Source organism: Oncorhynchus mykiss, chromosome 13 (assembly GCF_057628025.1).
Source record: "Oncorhynchus mykiss isolate SJ-2025 chromosome 13, ASM5762802v1, whole genome shotgun sequence".
NCBI classification, from domain to species: Eukaryota; Metazoa; Chordata; class Actinopteri; order Salmoniformes; family Salmonidae; genus Oncorhynchus; species Oncorhynchus mykiss.
Genome location: NC_143034.1, coordinates 74,470,556 through 74,490,020, shown reverse-complemented (window position 1 = coordinate 74,490,020; position 19,465 = coordinate 74,470,556). Strand labels below are relative to the sequence as shown.

Sequence of the window (19,465 nt, the reverse complement as noted above, 5' to 3'; positions counted from 1 at the left end):
CACATCATGTGTTTACCAGACACATAGTCCACATCATGTGTTTACCAGACACATAGTCCACATCATATGTGTTTACCAGACACATAGTCCACATCATATGTGTTTACCAGGCACACATAGTCCACATCATATGTGTTTACCAGACGCACATAGTCCACATCATATGTGTTTACCAGACACACATAGTCCACATCATATGTGTTTACCAGACACTTAGTCCACATCATATGTGTTTACCAGACACATAGTCCACATCATATGTGTTTACCAGACACTTAGTCCACATCATATGTGTTTACCAGACACTTAGTCCACATCATATGTGTTTACCAGACACTTAGTCCACATCATATGTGTTTACCAGACACTTAGTCCACATCATATGTGTTTACCAGACACTTAGTCCACATCATATGTGTTTACCAGACACACATAGTCCACACCATATGTGTTTGGACAGTAAATCTTACAGTTTTAAATGAGTCTCTCTGCTCCAGTATTTAGGATTGGATATATTATGTTTTATGTTAGGTGACAGTACAGAATGTCACCTTTATTTTTAAGGTACTCATAAAAATCTGTTTTAGCTTTTAGAAATGAAAGCACTTCATGGACCTAGTTCTCCCATTTGAATAAGTACTACAAGTTTATTTTTTTAAAGCTAACATCAGAGGTGAAGGTCTGGCCAGTCAACTCAGATATTTGTAAAATACATTTCTCTCTCTTCAAGCAATGTTATGATAATTTCTAATAATGATACATTCATTCATTTATGAATAGATATGGCAGGTTTCAGGACACTGATGTGTCTGAATATGTTGAAAAATAGATACTGCCACTATTTTCACTACCAAATAATAGCAGTGTGGTTTAAATATGATTTGACTCTTTGCAGGCTGTCAGGCTGTGGAGTCACAGAGGAAGGCTGTGGTTCTCTGGTCTCAGCTCTGAAGGCAAATCCCTCACACCCGAGAGAGCTGGATCTGAGTAACAATGACCTGAAGGATTCAGGAGTGAAGCTGCTCTCTGCTGGACTGGGGAATCCCCACTGTAAACTGGAGACTCTGAGGTCAGTATTCCTGTAGTTGGTCAACAAGTGATAACTGTTCACTAGATCCACATGTGTTTATCAGGCACACATAGTCCACATCATATGTGTTTACCAGGCACACATAGTCCACATCATATGTGTGTTTACAGTGAAGTTTACAGTTTTAAATTTGGCGCTATGCTCCAGCATTTTGGATTTGAGATCAAATGTTTCATATTAGATGACAGTACAGAATTTCACCTTTAATTAGAGGTTAATGGTGAGAGGTTAGAATGTCTTGTTGTAGCCTCTGTAACTCTCTCACTCGTTATTATTAATGATTAATTCATGATCTTTCTCAAGTCACAGGTTTGATGTAGTCATTGCGTTAAAGAATATGGGACCAAATACAATTATTTTGACTACTTGAATACACTATAAGTGAATTGGTCAGAATAGTTATGGCTTCTCCAAATGGAGGGACTAGATACATAAGGGCTTTCAATTCTAAACGGTGAAACAGATATGTATGAAAATACCCTCAAATTAAAGGTGACACTATATACTGTCACCTTAGATGAAACATTAGACCTCAAATCCAAAATGTTGGAGTACAGATCCACATTTAAAATGTTATCTTCACTGTCAAAATAGATATGTACTGAGTGTACAGTCCACACCAATCTAAATCTGATACCTCACTGTTTGTCTTTTAACTGATACTGCTTTTTAAACTGGTCTGGTCAGTCTACTCAAATATGTGAATGTGAGGAATTTTATGAATAATGACTAAACAATATTTACATTTAAATAGAACTATAACTAATTAAACTCTACCCTGTTTTACAATATCTGATTAATAATGTTAGTTCCTAAGAAAGAGGTTATGTAGCATGGATAAGGGGTAATTGGAAATGATAACCATGTGGAAGGAGGAATGTATGTGTGTGTCTAAAGTAAGCAAAGAGGGTCATTAACCTATGTTTGAACCGACTCAGCTATAACTCGATCAATGGCGATCAAATAAGACAGCGAGAGCCCCTCCAGGTTTTCCTTATCTGGAACTGTCTGCTAAGTGGTAATAAACTATGTTGAGACTTCAGGAGTTAATCCAGATATAGTGTGTGTCAGGTATGTGCGCTAGTGAGTTGGAATTAACTTTTGAACCTGCTTTGTCCTGGTCGAGAGGAGGAGATACATTTTATAACCTATGACGTCATATTTGATAAGCTGATGTACATGGTTCTATGTGCAGCGCTCTCGAGAATAAATACTATTGGCTAATTTTGATAGACTGGTCTCTGTCTATTTTATGCAAATGACGATCTTACAAATTCTTAGAAACAGACAGAGTGATTTAAATTGAATTGGTTAATGAATATATATAGGAATTGTTAAATTCCTTTGACAGTGAACTACACATTTGTCTCTCTTCAAGCAATATTATGATCATTTCTAATGATGATACATTCATTTCTGAATAGATATGTCAGGTTTCAGGACACTGTTATCTGAATGTGTTGAAAAAAATATGCTTCCACTATTCTCACCACCAAAGAAAATCACTGCGGTTTTAATATGATTTGACTCTTTGCAGGCTGTCAGGCTGTCTAGTCACAGAGGAAGGCTGTTCTTCTCTGGTCTCAGCTCTGAGGTCAAACCCCTCACACCTGAGAGAGCTGGATCTGAGTAACAATGACCTGAAGGATTCAGGAGTGAAGCTGCTCTCTGCTGGACTGGGGAATCCCCACTGTAAACTGGAGACTCTGAGGTCAGTGTTACTGTATTTGGTCAACAAGAGGGGGAGATCATGCTGATCCTAACTGTTATAGGCCTATTTCTATTTTGCCCTGTTAATCAAAACTGTTGGAAATACTTGTCAATAATCAACTTACTGGCTTTCTTGATGTCTATAGTATTCTCTCTGGAATGCAATCTAGTTTCTACTCAGGTTATGGATTTGTTATTACAACCTTCCTTAAAGGTCCTCAATGATGTCACCATTGCCCTTGATTAATAGCAATGTTATTGTCTTGGCCAAAGCTTTTGATAAGGTAGACCATTCCATTCTTGAGGGCCGTCTGAGTATTGGTGTCTCTGAGGGGTCTTTGGCCTGGTTTGCTAACTACATCTCTCAGAGTGCAGTGTATAAAGTCAGAAAGAGGCTTGATCCTAGACCCCACGCTCTTCTCAATTTACATCAACAACATAGCTCAGGCAGTAGGAAGCTCTCTCATCCATGTATATGCTCTATATACAGTCTTAAACTCAGCTGGCCCCTCACCGGATTTTGTGTTAAACGCTCTACAACAATGCTTTCTTAGTGTTTAACACGCTTTCTCTGTCCATAACGTTGTACTGAACACCTCATGTGGTTTGGTCAGAAGAATGCCCCTCTCCCCACAGAAAGGTGATTACTACCTCTGAGGATTTAGAGCTTGAGATAGTCACCTCATACAAGTACTTGGGAGTATGGCTAGACAGTAAACTGTCCTTCTCTCAGCACATATCAAAGCTGCAGGCTAAAGTTAAATCTAGACCAATAATGTTTTTTACCATGTTTTGTGCTGCTACCATGTTGTGCTGCTGCCATGTTGTGCTGCTGCCATGGTGTGTTGCTGCCATGGTGTGCTGCTACCATGTTGTGCTGCTGCCATGTTGTGCTGCTGCCATGGTGTGCTGCTGCCATGGTGTGTTGCTACTATGTTGTTGTCATGTTGTGTTGCTACCATGCTGTGTTGTCATGTGTTGCTGCCTTGCTATGTTGTTGTCTTAGGTCTCTCTTTATGTAGTGTTGCGGTGTCTCTCTTGTCGTGATGTGTGTTTTGTCCTATATTTATATTTATATTTAATCCCAGCCCCCGTCCCCACAGGAGGCCTTTTGGTAGGCCGTCATTGTAAATACGATTTTGTTCTTAATAACTGACTAGTCTTGTTAACCTTTTGCGTGTAGGGGGCAGTATTTTCGTTTTTGTCTGAAAAACATACCCATTTGAAACTGCTAATTGCTCAGCCCCAGTGTTGCGGTGTCTCCCTTTTCCTGATGTATGTTTGTCTTATATACATATATATGTTGTTTTTAATTTAAAAAATAAATAATAATAATCCCAGCCCTCGCCCCCGCAGGAGGCCTTTTGCCTTTTGGTAGGCCGTCGTTGTAAATAAGAGTTGGTTCTTAACTGACTTGCCGAGTTAAATAAAAGTGAGAACTGTTCACCAGATCCACGTGTTTACCTGGCACACATAGTCCACAGCATATATGTTTGCTGCAAAATGCCCCAGCATTTTGGATTTGAGATCAAATGTTTCATTTTAGGCAACAGTATATAATGTCACCTTTTATTTGAGGATATTTCATACTGTGTTACTGTTTAGAAGAGAAAGCACTTTGTGTCTAGTTTCCCATTTGAAAAATGTAATAATTTGGACCACAGTGATCACGTCAGGCCTGTGACTCTACACACTTGTTGGATGCATTTGTGGTTTGCTTTGGTTGTGTTATGGATTATGTTTTTCAAATAGAAACTAAATGGTGAATAATGTCCTGTCATTTTGGAGTCACTTCACTTGTATTGTCAGTAAGAGTAGATGATGTTTCTGAACACTTCTACATTCATGTGGATGCTACCATGATTACAGTGGGTAGCAGTACAGTGGGTTAACTGCCTGTTCAGGGGCAGAACGACAGATTTGTACCTTGTCAGCTCGGGGATTTGAATTTGCAACCTTTCGGTTACTAGTCCAACACTCTAACCACTAGCCTACACTGCCGCCCCAAGTGGTAATGGTGAGGGGTTAGCATGTTTTGTTGTAGCCTCTGTTAGTGGTAATGGTGAGGGGTTAGCATGTTTTGTTGTAGCCTCTGTTAGTGGTAATGGTGAGGGGTTAGCATGTTTTGTTGTAGCCTCTGTTAGTGGTAATGGTGAGGGGTTAGCATGTTTTGTTGTAGCCTCTGTTAGTGGTTATGGTGAGAGGTTAGCATGTTTTGTTGTAGCCTCTGTTAGTGGTAATGGTGAGGGGTTAGCATGTTTTGTTGTAGCCTCTGTTAGTGGTTATGGTGAGGGGTTAGCATGTTTTGTTGTAGCCTCTGTTAGTGGTAATGGTGAGGGGTTAGCATGTTTTGTTGTAGCCTCTGTAACTTTCTTATTCATCATTTCTCATGACTGATTCATGATTTGTATTAATCAGGGAATCATCATGATTCATTTAGTAGTGTTTAGAAACCTGTTATCTACTCACTTAGACAGAAGATTAATCCAGTCACCATCCACCATGTAGTTACTATTGGGCAAAACACAACCCCAAACACAACCTCAAACACAACCCCAAACACAACCTCAAACACAACCTCAAACACAACGAGTTTAAATACTAACCGTTTTACAACTTTAATACATGAAGTAAATTGGTAAGAAAACATCACTTCTTCAAATAGGGGGATTAGATACATAACTTCTTCAAATAGGGGGATTAGATACATAACTTCTTCAAATAGGGGGATTAGATACATAACTTCTTCAACTAGGGGGATTAGTAATATGATATGATTTTAATCTTTGCAGGCTGTCAGGCTGTCTAGTCACAGAGGAAGGCTGTGCTTCTCTGGTCTCAGCTCTGAGGTCAAACCCCTCACACCTGAGAGAACTGGACCTGAGCTACAATCACCCAGGAGACTCAGGAGTCAGACTGCTCTCTGCTAGACTGAAGGATCCACACTGCAGACTGGAGAAACTCAAGTATGTAGAGGGTTTATGTCAATGTTCATATCAGACACGTTTGATTTAACAGGCTGGTTAAAACAAACATTCTTACCACCACTTGGACAAAGTGTGTGAGTGAGAGAGTGAGAGAGTGAGAGAGTGAGTGAGTGAGTGAGTGAGTGAGTTCACGTGTATCCCTCAATGACTGTCTGTTCTTCTGCTTACCGCTACAGTGTGGAACATGGTGGAGAGTACACAATGAAACCTGGACTTAGAAAATGTGAGTGTTGACTGCTGTGAAGAATTTGACTAAGAATAAGTCTTAATTCAAGTTAAGTCAAAGACCACCATCATTAATTACTTGGACATATTAAATATCAGCTGTAGTTCTACAGAAGCAGAAATCAGGGACACCAAAGTTTAGAAAGAGTTGCTTTGACAGTGTGTGTGTCTGTGTATGTGTGTTGCATGTTTGTGTTACATCAGAAATGTGTGAGTGTTCATGCATGCATCCTGGGGTGTGTGTGTGTGTGTGTGTGTGTGTAATTAATGGGCATAAGTGTGTTTTATATTACCATACAGTATAACAGTTGATCAATCAAAAGTCTCAAGTTACCTTAACTTCTCCTTTTGATACCTAGAAACATCTACATTAAATTAATTAGTGAAAGGTGAGTTAACATTCTAATGTGGCCTCCCAGGTGGCACAGCTGGCGCTGCAGTACAGAGCCCTTTACCACTGTGCCATCAGAGACTCTGGGTTTGCGCCCAGGCTCTGCCGTAACCGGCCGCGACCGGGAGGTCCGTGGGGCGACGCACAATTGGCCTAGCGTCGTTCGGGTTAGAGTGAGTTTGGCCGGTAGGGATATCCTTGTCTCATCGCGCACGAGCGACTCCTGTGGCGGGCCAGGCGCATTGCGCGCTAACCAAGGTTGCCAGGTGCACGGTGTAGCCTCCGACACATTGGTGCGGCTGGCTTCCGGGTTGGATGCGCTGTGTTAAGAAGCAGTGTGGTTTGGTTGGGTTGTGTATCGGAGGACGCATGACAACCTTCGTCTCTCCCGAGCCCGTACGGGAGTTGTAGCGATGAGACAAGATAGTAGCTACTAAAACAATTTATACCACGAAATTGGAGAGAAAAAGGGGTAAAAAAAAACATTCTAATGTGAATGATGATGATTTCTAATATTGTGTCTGGTTTCATCCATCAGATGTCTGTGATCTCACACTGGACCCAAACACAGTAAACAGACTCCTCTCTCTGTCTGAGGAGAACAGAAAGGTGACATGTGGGAGACAGAAGCAGCCGTATCCTGATCACCCAGAGAGGTTTGAGGTCTGTAGACAGGTGCTGTGTAGAGAGCGTCTGACTGGGCGCTGTTACTGGGAGGTAGAGTGGAGTGGGGGATGGCCGGTTATAGGAGTGACATATAAAGGAATCAACAGGAGAGGAGAGGGTAAGGACTGTGGACTCGGATGGAATGACAAGTCCTGGAGTCTGTTCTGCTCTGACAACAGTTACACTGCCAGGCACAATTGTAATACCACTCTCATAGTCCCTTCCTCCAGCTCCCACAGAGTAGGAGTGTATCTGGACTGGCCAGCCGGCACTCTGTCCTTCTACAGAGTCTCCTCTGACACACTGACCCACCTGAACACATTCTACACCACATTCACTGAGCCCCTCTATCCAGGGTTTTGGGTTTATGATGACTCTTCAGTGTCCCTAATCAAACACAACACAATATTTTAATAAAATATAAAATAAGAATATAAATAACTGTGTCACACACACTGGACACTGACACAAAAACACACACACACACACACACACACACTGGCCTGAGAACTCACCAGACATGTCACCCATTGAGTATGTTTGGGATGCGCTGTCCGACAGCGTGTTCCAGTTCCCGCCAACATCCAGCAACTTTGCACAGCCATTGAAGAGGAGTGGGACAACATTCCACAGGCCACAACCAACAGCCTGATCAACTCTATGTAAAGGAGATGTGTTTGCATGAGGCAAATGATGATCACACCAGATACTGACTGGTTTTCTGATCCACAATCCTACTTTTATACTAAGGTATCTGTGACCAACAGATGCATGTCTTTATTCCCAGTCATGTTAAATTCATAGATTAACGCCTAATGAATTTATTTTCAATTGAATGTAACTCAGTAAAATCTTTGAAATTGTTGCCAGTTGAGTTTAGATTTTAAATCAGTGTAATACAAATGAGCAGTTTAAAATGTTTTATGTTTATGATGTTAGTAACACTAAGTAATTCCATACTTTCACTAAAGATCTAAAGTAACTTTTTATTGACAGATGCCTCATGTCAATGTTCTGGATTTTGATTAAAGGAAATCCCATATAGCCTACTGGACAGGACTTTGCTATGGCATCTTCTGTTTGGGTGTCTCAGGTCAGGACTTTGGTATGGCATCTTCTGTTTGGGTGTCTCAGGTCAGGACTTTGCTATGGCATCTTCTGTTTGGGTGTCTCAGGTCAGGACTTTGCTATGGCATCTTCTGTTTGGGTGTCTCAGGTCAGGACTTTGGTATGGCATCTTCTGTTGGGGTGTCTCAGGACAGGACTTTGCTATGGCATCTTCTGTTTGGGTGTCTCAGGTCAGGACTTTGCTATGGCATCTTCTGTTTGGGTGTCTCAGGACAGGACTTTGGTATGGCATCTTCTGTTTGGGTGTCTAAGGACAGGACTTTTCTATGGCATCTTCTGTTTGGGTGTCTCAGGTCAGGTCTGAGCCATAATCAGAATGTGTCTCTGTCTCTATTTCCAGCCCTGCCATTTCTACCTGTCCTGATCTAGTGTTTGACCCCTGACCTCCTCACACCATCTCACTGTCCGTGTCTGCTTTTAGCTCCCACCTCTACTTCACTGTGTTATAATGGACCTTATGCTTGTTATGTCACCTCTGTAACCAGCTATCAAACATACTGACCTTTCTGACTCTATCCCATAGCCCTACTTTCTAGAACTGAACATTTCAATTCCTCTATGAGTTTTGTTTAGTGTCCATTTACTTATTTATGTATGTATTTGTTGTATATTGGGGTTGTGCTGCAGAGCATCATGGGTGTTTGTATGTGTTGAGATGATCACATTCCAGATAAATGGTTGAACTGATTCCTGTCTCATCATTATTGAATTGTTATACAGACGTGGTTATGAAACCCACCAGACATAACAGATTGGTGATGAGTCTGAATCTACAGGAACTATTCTGTCTGTAAGAAGTCGATTTTTACAACTGTCTAAACTGTTATTTTCTGTGGTAAAGACCTCCCCAATTAAGGTACCGCCAACCCCCTGTGATGCAGCTGTAAACAAGACAGAGTCAGATGGACTTTCCAGGTTACTACTAGCTGTGGTCTAGACAGAGTCAGATGGACATTCCAGGTTACTACTAGCTGTGGTCTAGACAGAGTCAGGACAAAATGGACAAAATGTTAATGCTCAAAACTATGTTTGGTGAAAACTGCTATTCAAATGTTAAAGTCAATGAGATCTTGATTAAAACCTGTTGAGGATATGGCAGATATACGCCCCCTTTGGAGAGATTGGGTACCCCTAGTAAACTGGAAAAAAAATCTTTCAAAAATTGTTAATATATGCAAATAAAAATTATTATTGGATAGAAAACACTCTAAAGATTCTAAAACCGTTGGAATTATGTCTGTAAGTATAGCAGAACTCACAGGGCAGGCATTCTTCCAAACTAGTTTCTGTGGCCATGAAAGTTGGAGCAACTTTGACGTCATGCCCCCACCCCTCCCAACCAGCTATGATTCTGGGGACACTTTCTATCTCTTCCGCTAGATGTCCTCTTTCATTAGAGCTTCAAACCGTTCAAATCGCGCGAGAATTGACCCTATGGGAGTGAAATTAGTGCGTGCCACGAGAGAATAGGCTGTGCGTATGGGCGCGAATTGGTCACAGTCATTCCTTTGTTTCCAGCACTGAAGAGAAGGGCAGACGATGGGCGATTGAATTGAAGTTTGTTTTGCACGTCTAAAACATCATAAAGCTTGCTTCTGCACTTAGTTTGACCTGTTTAGTCGACATATAATGTGTAATTTTGAAGTTTTGATGCGCAACTTATCCGGACCAGAGGACGTTTTGGGTGCATTTCAGCTGATGTTATTAGCAGTAGCTAATACAAAGACGCAAGACTTGAAACCAAACGATGTATTGGGTAAGTATGAAGCCTTCCAGAACATTCTGAACGAAGACCATCGAAGGTAAGGGAATATTTATGCTTAAATCTGTGTTTCTGTTGACTCCAACATTACGTGGAAATGTAGCTTGGAACTGAGCGCTGTCTCACAATATGGAATAGTGTGCGATTTCTGTAACGTTAAAAATAAATCTAACACAGCGGTTGCATAAAGAAGCAGTGTATCTTTCTAACTATATGTAGAACATGTATATTTAGTCAAAGTTTATGATGTCTATTTTACGTTATCTTGCCGCGCTACATAGATTTCCTGCGGGCGTTTTTGAGTAATTTCTGAAGGTGAACTCACTGTAAATGGACATTTATGGATATAAATGGCATATTATTGAAAAAAAAAAATATGTACTGTGTAATATGTCATATTACTGTCATCTGATGAAGATTTTCAAAAGGTTAGTGAGCGATTTATTTTTTAATCCTGCGTTTGTTGATTGCATGTTTTGGCTATTGAAATGAGCTGTGTCTGGTGGTGGTTTTACATATATATGTGCTATGTTTTCGCCGTAAAACATTTTAGAAATCTGACTTGCTGGCTAAATGAACAAGATGTTTATCTTTCATTTGAGCTATTGGACTTGTTAATGTGTGGAGGTTAAATATTTTTAAGAATATTTTTGCGTTCCATGCGCCACCGTTCCAGCTGCACGTGGGAGGGTTGATTCCCAATTGGGAACCAGTATCGTAGACAGGTTAAAAAAGGTTAATTACTTGCACGGGTGGCTGCATCTTGCATCAATGTCCTCCATGAAGATGAGATTGATATTCTTGCCTCTCATCTCCTCCATTTCTCAGCAGGTAAACGGCGTTGGACAAACTACAGAAGAGATACATCATTATTTGCAAACAAAATGAATCAAACACTGAAAAAGAAATAGAAATCCCCTCATTATTACTGCATCCCACCTTTCACCAAACCACCAACACGCCTGTCTCGTCCAATGTCCTTGTTTTGGGTTTGGACCTGATGGTGTTGCCTGCTTGAAGTCTATGGTAACCCTAAACATTTTTTAAATATCAAGTACAGTACATGTATACCGTACTGAGCGGTTGCTTGGAGCAGATCACACAGTTGTGCCAGGTTCAGTATCTAAATGGATGTTGCATGACACAACCAATAATATTACATTCAACATACATAATACCAACATACCGTCTCCAACCATCAGCCCACTGAGACCACCAATAATATTACATTCAACATACTGTGGCAAACCTCTTCAAGGTTAGGAGCGTTTGTCACAAATTAAGTGGTAAACTGTCACCAAATCACCCAAGAATGAGAGTTCTTTCGAACAGGACAGTACCTGTGTGTTTGTTTCTCCGTCCTGGTCCTCCCAGGCCGTAGGCGAGGTCAAGGATAGCAGGGTTCGGTACACGAATCGGGTTCTCGGTAGGTCCAGGTCCAAACGCCAACAGGTAAGTCCAAAACAATCCAGCTCATACACGGTAAATCCAGCCAATCTCTATTGTCTCTTTCTCTATTGTTCATAGATCCTTCCAGCACTCTCTCTCTCTCTTCCTGGTTTTTCTTGACCCTTTATCTGCTGGTCGGCTCCACCTTCTGAGGGTTCCCCTTGCTTCTGGGACTTGTAGTTTTGGCGGTCGGCCATTTTGTGATCTGTAGTTCTGACAGGGGTGGCCATTTTAGTGATCGGGCAAAGCCCGTTTATTAGTTCTGCTCTCACATATCTGCCATTTATCATACGGCAACATGCAATCCCAGTTTTTCCCATCCTTATCGATTACCTTCCTGAGCATTGACTTCAGGGTTCGGTTGAATCTCTCAACCAGCACGTCCGTCTGAGGATGGTAAACCGATGTCCTCAACTGTTTCACCTGCCACAGTTTACAAAGGTCCGCCATAAGGCGGGACATAAAGGGGGTCCCCTGGTCGGTAAGGATCTCCTTTGGAACCCCTACCCTGGTGAACAAGAGCACTAATTCCTTTGCAATATTTTTGGAAGCCATCGTCCGAAGGGGAATGGCTTCTGGGTAGCGAGTGGCATAATCTAGAATGACCAGAATGTATTGGTGCCCTCTGGCGGATTTGGGTAGTGGGCCCACTAAATCCATCGCTATCCTCTCAAATGGCGTTTTGATTATGGGGAGTGGCACTAACGGGCTTCTAACAGCTGGTCGGGGAGCTGTTAACTGGCACTCCGGGCACTCTCCACAATGCTGAGCCACTTCAGCTTGAATTCCTGGCCAGTAAAACCTCCTTACAATCCGGTCTCGGGTTTTATCGATACCAAGGTGTCCACCCAGAATGTGCCCATGAGCTAGATCCAGTACTGTCCTCCGGTACCGAATGGGAACCAACAACTGTTCCACCACATCAACCCCTATTTTCGAGACTCTGTACACCAAACCCTTTTTCATGATGAAGTGGGGAAAACTATTAGGCATCATCCCAACATTTATGGGCGTACCATCTACGACCTGCACATCTGCTCTGGCTTGCTGCAGGATTGGATCCTGGTTTTGGGCCGTCCCGAAATTAGTCAAGGACCCTGCCAGGTCTGCTGGTTCTAGATCGTCGTCCTCTGGATTCAGATCGACCCCAGCCCCACTAGTACCGGGCTGTTCGTTATCAGCGAGGTTTGCCACTTCATCCTCCTCCCCTACTAGCACCTGTGATGTTGTCCCCTGGGAGACCTATTTTCTTGGCTTTGGTTGAAGGCCCCATGCTTCTTCCTGCTTGGTCAGGGTTGTTGGCTTCTCAAATATGCCATTCTTGTGGCCTAACTTCACAAAGTTAGGAAAGTCTCTACCCAATATTACATCATATTTTTTTTACTTTGGGACCACGCCGACCTCATAATCCAGCAGACCGTCCTCTGTTTGTATGCTCACTAAGGCCGTGGGGTACAGACGGGTATCCCCATGAATGCATGTAACACTAATATCCTGTCTTGTATCCAGTTTATGATTCGGCACTAGGCTTGCAACGACCAGGGTTAGCATACTGCCGGAATCCAGCAGTGCTTCAACCTCTTTCCCTTCAACCTTCACCCTGCACATATGTTTGTTTCTTGATCTTTCAAGTACAGTGGTTACAACAGGACATGCATACCGTATATCATCTTCATTTTCACAGAGGTTACATTGCATTGGCTCTTCTTTAATAGGGCAGTAGGCTGCAATATGTCCCAGGTTGATTACAATTGTAACAGATAATAGGGGTTCGGGGGGGAGACCCCCTCGACACCCAGTCCCGGTTTCCGTTTTTTTCCTAAGTGTCTCGGCCTGATTCTGATTCTTTCCTCATGGCCCCACGCTGCTCTCTTCCCCCTCTATATGTTGGGACAGCCTTACCCTGTCCGCTGGTTCGCCCAGGCCTGGGGAACGGGAATCTTTCCTCCTGTGCCTGCTCAGCTGTTCCTGCCGTACAATACCGTTCAACCAGGCCCACGAGATGGTCGGCGGAAAGTACCTTGTTCTGGCCAACCCATCGTCTCACTTCTTGGGGTAGACCTCGCTGAAACTGGTTGAGTACGATGGTCTCGACGATCTCGGCGGATGACCGGGTCTCTGGTCGCAACCATTTCCGTGCCAGGTGAATCAAGTCGAACATCTGTGTTCGTGGGGGTTCTCCCAGTCGGTAGGACCACTGGTGGAAGCGGTGTGTCCTCACGGTATCGGTCACTCCCAGTCTAGTCAAGATCTCTCCCTTTAGTTTATTGTAATCCTGTGCATCTTTCAACTCCAGGTCAAAATATGCTTTTTGAGCATCCCCTGCCAGGTATGGTGCCAGAAGCCCTGCCCATTCTTCTTTCGGCCACTTCTCCCTCTCTGCCGTCCTTTCGAAGGTGGTAAGATATGCTTCCACATCATCCTGTGCTGTCATTTTCTGAAGAAAATGATTGGCCCGCCTCTGGGTATTTGCAGCTGGTAATTGAGCCCCAATTTGGTCCGCTAGCCCCTTTAGGCCTTCTCTTAACTCCCGGGTGTTTCTCTCTTGCTCTTCTCTGAGCAGCTGGTTGGTGCAGTGCTGGACCTGTAACGTGTCCTGATACATTCGCATTGCATCCTGATGAGCTATTTGTTGAGCTCTAGTTGCCTCTTGTTGGGCGGCCACCGCTTGTAACAGGGCCTGTATGGCTCCCTCCATACTCATTTTCCTGAGAAACTGTCCTAACCAAACAAAGCCACAAAAAAAAAACCTGACTCCCCTTTGGAGTGCTAACTGAACATTTTATTTTTATTTTTCGAACAGCCCGTTTATTAGTTCTGCTCTCACATATCTGCCATTTATCACTCGACCCCCTTCTTTGCCACAATACACAATACCAACATACCGTCTCCAACCATCAGCCCACTGAGACCACCAATAACATGACATTCAACATACACAATACCAACATACCGTCTCCAACCATCATCCCACTGAGTCAAACAGATGAGGTGGAGGGATAACTGCATCATTTAAAAATGAATTAGTGGTCAGGTTTGATATCATGAGTTCAAATAATTCTAGATTTCATTCACAGTCCCTTCTAGTTGTGCATAAGGTAACAATGTAAGGTATCCTTAAAATGCAGTGAATATTACATTCAGGCATAATGTTATCACTTTCCCTCTGTTGGTGATGTGGGCTTCAAAACTAATCGATCCACATCAGCTTGGTTTGCAAAGTACTTTCCCCCATGATTTGGTGACTCATAACTTGATCCAGACGACTTCCTCCTGGGCAAACCAAAAAGTCCATCCGCTGTTACCACCCCTGTTCCATTGTCCTGTAAAGAGATGTCTAATATACCTGGAGACAACTTTATAGTTGTTGGACTCCAGGAAGAGTAGCTGCTGCTTTGTAACAGATGATGGGGATCCCAATAAACACATAACATGAAAGACTAGAAGTCTGTTAGTCTGTACAATTGTTTGACAAAAATGGAACAGATTATTAGCATTGTTGCATCACAGGCTGGAGAGAACATTTTGGAACCCCCAAGAATGGCTGAATTTACCAAGTAGCTCTGAGAATGAGATTATTACAGAGAATGAAATAATGTTAGTTAGGGAGCCAATAAACCCACTGAAGACGTTCATGTTTGAGCCGATCGTTGCCTCAGATCAATGAGTTTGATCTCGTAGCAGTAACACAAACATGCTGCCTGAAACACCTCAGCTAGAGGGTCTGCATAGCCAAACACGAACAGGTGTGAGTGGGGGTGCTGCCAGATAATGACTAGAGTAGGAGTGTGTGTGTTTTAGAGAGATGGTGGCGATACAGCAAGCAAACTGGGTACATGGTAGTGGAAACAGATCAGCATTACAATGTTGATATCATGGATGGTCAGTGCCTGCAGCTTTTTACCGAAAGAGGAGCAGGGAGACACTGTGTTATTATTTCTGCTGCTGATGGCCACTTTAAGAAGTTAAGATGGAGATTAAATATGTTACAGATACTATATAAATGTCCCATCACTCAGACAGTTAGTGAATACACAGCATCCAGCACAGCAAACAATCATTCAAATGTATTTCACAAAAGCCCTTTTTACATCAAAATAATAACCACAGTGGTTATAGAGGATGCAACAGTTCAACACCTCAGGAGCAAATGTCAGTTGTCTTTTCATAGCTGAGCATTCATAGGTTGAGAGAGGGTCAAAACAGCAGGATCGGGACAAGGTAGCACATCCATTGAAATGGGTAAAAAAATGTGTGGAAAAACTATTCCACCCCGTTTCCCTTTATGGGTGGGTGTTTTTTTGAATTCGATGTTGAATGGCTCTTTCTCCATTTTCAGAACAGCAGCCCGCTCCCCCAAAGAGATCGATAGTATATTTTGGCTCTGATTCTGAGCTCTCAGCTTCATACAGGGAGTTATGGTCTTCACTGATCTCTCTCTGCGTCAGCTCCATCTGTGGCGTATAAGGGCAGGACTCGGTTGTATATACTGATGGTCATGAGCACAATCTAGCTGGGCCCTGAGCTCTTTAGTGATGGTCCCAGTGGACCTCTTCTCCACCGCAGCACAGGAACACTTTGGCACCCAGAGGTCAGTTTGGCATGCTGTACTAACCATTCTTTCCTGTTGGTAGATAACAATTAAGGCATCTATTAGGCTATAGTGACATTCAAGAATCACTGCATATACTTGAAATAAACAATAGCCTTAGAAATAACATGGATTTGCATCTATCTCCTCTGTCTCCTCCAGGATGAAAACGTTTTCAGGGATGAAGATGTCATCCTGAAAACAAACATTTTGTTAAGACAACTGAACCCAAATATATGAGTTGGCATAAACAAGCTACCCGTTGTATGATTTGTCAACAACAAAAACACACACACACACACACACACATTTATTTTTCAGCAAACATTAGCTATGTCAACTTCAGTCTAGCTAAATGAGTTGGAGCTAACGAAACATTCCAAAAACAAATCTGTCAACAAAATGTATTACAGTACTTGAGTATCTGAGGTGGCAGCTAGCTACAGTAACTAATGTTTCCTAATAACAGGAGTACACAGAGAAACTGTGTTGCAATTTTAGTTACTAATGTTATTTGCTGGGGGGTGTTACACAAAACACTTCCGACGCAATTAGCTAGTTACCTTCAACTACAGTGGCTAACGTTAGCCTAGTCAACAACAGTCATGACCGGTTAACGTTCATTCAGGCTTCATTGCATTGACTCGTGATGCCTCCTACGTTCAATCGCTTTTGCTTGACTCTCCAAAGGCAGCGATGTTGATGATGGTCGGTCGGTACACCATAACCCTCTTAATGTCAAATGGAGGTGCAAGCAGAGGGCTTCAACGTAGACCTATGACTTCTTTCCATTCGGAAACTCCCAGTTGCCGCATCAAACGTGCCCTTCATCGAGAAATCCCGTGAAATGCTGTCTGCACATCCTGCTAGCTCGGGCTGACACGTCCTTCCTCTTCAAAACATGGAGCCACTTCTACAAAAGTTGTAGGTCCTTGGGCAAGCCGATGGTAGTTTACCAAGATATTGTTTTGGGGGAGCCAAATTCATACAGCCTGGCGCTATACAGTTCATGTTTGATTTACTACTTGTTGTTGCCCGTGACACACTGGCGTCAGTCATTACTATGGCAATTTAAAATGGAGTGACCATAGTTCAAATAAACCAGGTCGGCGATCAAAATACTAAACATAGAGATGTGTTTATGTTAAATGCACGTGTTTAGTATTCGTGGATTGACTACATCTCTTTACTTAGATCAAATCAAATTTTATTTGTCACATACACATGGTTATCAAATTTTATTTGTCACATACACATGGTTAGCAGATGTTAATGTTCACATACACATGGTTAGCAGATGTTAATGCGAGTGTAGCGAAATGCTTGTGCTTCTAGTTCCGACAATGCAGTAATAACAAGTAATCTAACTAACAATTCCAAAACTACTGTCTTGTACACAGTGTAAGGGGATAAAGAATATGTACATAAGGATATATGAATGAGTGATGGTACAGAGCAGCATAGGCAAGATACAGTAGATGGTATCGAGTACAGTATGTACAAATGAGATGAGTATGTAAACAAAGTGGCATAGTTTAAAGTGGCTAGTGATACATGTATTACATAAGGATGCAGTCGATGATATAGAGTACAGTATATACGTATGCATATGAGATGAATAATGTAGGGTAAGTAACATTATATAAGGTAGCATTGTTTAAAGTGGCTAGTGATATATTTACATAATTTCCCATCAATTCCCATTATTAAAGTGGCTAGTGATACATGTATTACATAAGGATACAGTCGATGATATAGAGTACAGTATATACGTATGCATAGGAGATGAATAATGTAGGGTAAGTAACATTATATAAGGTAGATTTACTACCTAAAGTGTTTCCATTCACCGTTAAGTGCTGTCAATCAATAGCAGTAACATGGCAGCTCTGATTGACTGCAACTGGTAACAGGGTTACAGAGTCCGTCTGCCTGCCTATTGGCTGTTACACTGCCTGAGTGTGCTTTGGCTAAACTCAGCAGTGAGTTAATCAATGGACTCCATTATGGCTATCATAAACTTTATCCGATCAACATTTATCCTTCAACATGGCTTGTTTCGTGGTCTGTTGAGTATCACGATCTCCTTTTACAAAATGATGTTAGGTAGCTAAGTAAGGGTAGGCCTAATGCACTCGAGAGAGTGAGTTTAGGGAGGACTCGGTAATTGCTTTACTCTTCGATGGCCGCCACAACAAACCCAACACATACTAGTGTAAATTGTTGATGAGGACTTTGTAGCTGAGGTTTGTTTGAGTGACATTTTAAAATCCCTTGAATGGACTTAATTTGGGCCTACAAGGGGAGGGGTTAAACAGTTATTGGCATGCTTGAAACAATGTATTGCTTTTCAAAATACATTTATTTTCTTCTCTGATTTGAGCCCAGAATAAAATCATCAATTTCCCTATTGTGCATAACTATATCCAGTCATCATCAGTACAGATGACTCCCGTGATGTCAGAGTTTTTAGTTAAACTGAAATATAACTTTGAAACAAGACTTGATGAGTTTAGTCTCCCCACAGAGGTGACGCAGTTTGTTAGGGACCCCGTTCTATGCTGATCAAGAGAGCGGAGAGGAGACTTCTCTGCAAAAGCCAAACAGGTCACATGATGAGGGTTCCCTCTACCTAAAGTTCGTAGACATGTCTGTGGGCTGTGCAAAGCTTTGGACTGAGCATATTATTGCAGAATAATTCCCAAACATACAGGTGTCAATGTTTTGTTTTCTCTACAATACAACAATATACAAACAGCACAACTAAAGAATGATGTGTGTGTAGATTGTGTGTGTTCGAGTGTGAGAGAGTGCACGTTTAACTATACTTGTGGGGACCAACTGGGGCATTTTGCTGATACCCACAAGGAAAAAGGTCCTTTCTAGGGGGTTTAAGGTTAGAATTACAGTTAGGGGTGAAATGTTAGGGTTAGGTTTTGACATGGTCTGCCTTACAGGGATAATTATTTTGTCACCAGTTTGTCAAGATGTCCCCACACGGGATGTGTGCAAACAGTTCAATGTCCCCATAAGGTCAGCACAACAGTTCAATGTCCCCATAAGGTCAGCACAACAGTTCAATGTCCCCATAAGGTCAGCACAACAGTTCAATGTCCCCATAAGGTCAGCACAACAGTTCAATGTCCCCATAAGGTCAGCACAACAGTTCAATGTCCCCATAAGGTCAGCACAACAATTCATGTTTTTGATTTAATCAACCGGGAATACCAAGTGTGTTGAATTGATCAATTAGGTCAGTTGGTCAGGTTTGTTGTCTAGTTGGATCAGAATCCTGCTGCAGGCTACCTGCTGTACTCCATGAAACGGGTTTACCCCCGGAGGAATGTACATGTTTCCTGGAGACAGGACCAGCTCTGATAACGGGTTTACCCCCGGAGGAATGTACATGTTTCCTGGAGACAGGACCAGCTCTGAAACGGGTTTACCCCCAGAGGAATGTACATGT

At 42.3% G+C, this 19,465-nt stretch overlaps 1 protein-coding gene across 1 annotated transcript; it reads left to right on the top strand.

The window, feature by feature from the left end:
- Positions 1-544: 544 nt before the first annotated feature.
- Positions 545-8,884, top strand: LOC149979012 (ribonuclease inhibitor-like). The gene is made up of 7 exons (XM_090194374.1): positions 545-564; positions 896-1,069; positions 2,628-2,801; positions 5,593-5,766; positions 5,964-6,010; positions 6,942-8,162; positions 8,491-8,884. The coding sequence occupies exons 1-6, from the start codon at positions 545-547 to the stop codon at positions 7,481-7,483; spliced, it is 1,131 nt and encodes a 376-aa protein (XP_090050500.1). The 3' UTR covers positions 7,484-8,162; positions 8,491-8,884.
- The last annotated feature ends 10,581 nt before the right edge of the window (positions 8,885-19,465 follow it).

What these genes read in the sequence shown, in the direction of transcription:
- LOC149979012 (XM_090194374.1), top strand. Translation starts at nt 545, where the DNA reads ATGTCACCTTTATTTTTAAG. An exon ending in ATGTCACCTTTATTTTTAAG is followed by an intron (nt 565 to 895) that starts GTACTCATAAAA and finishes GACTCTTTGCAG; the next exon opens with GCTGTCAGGCTGTGGAGTCA. An exon ending in GAAACCTGGACTTAGAAAAT is followed by an intron (nt 6,011 to 6,941) that starts GTGAGTGTTGAC and finishes TTCATCCATCAG; the next exon opens with ATGTCTGTGATCTCACACTG.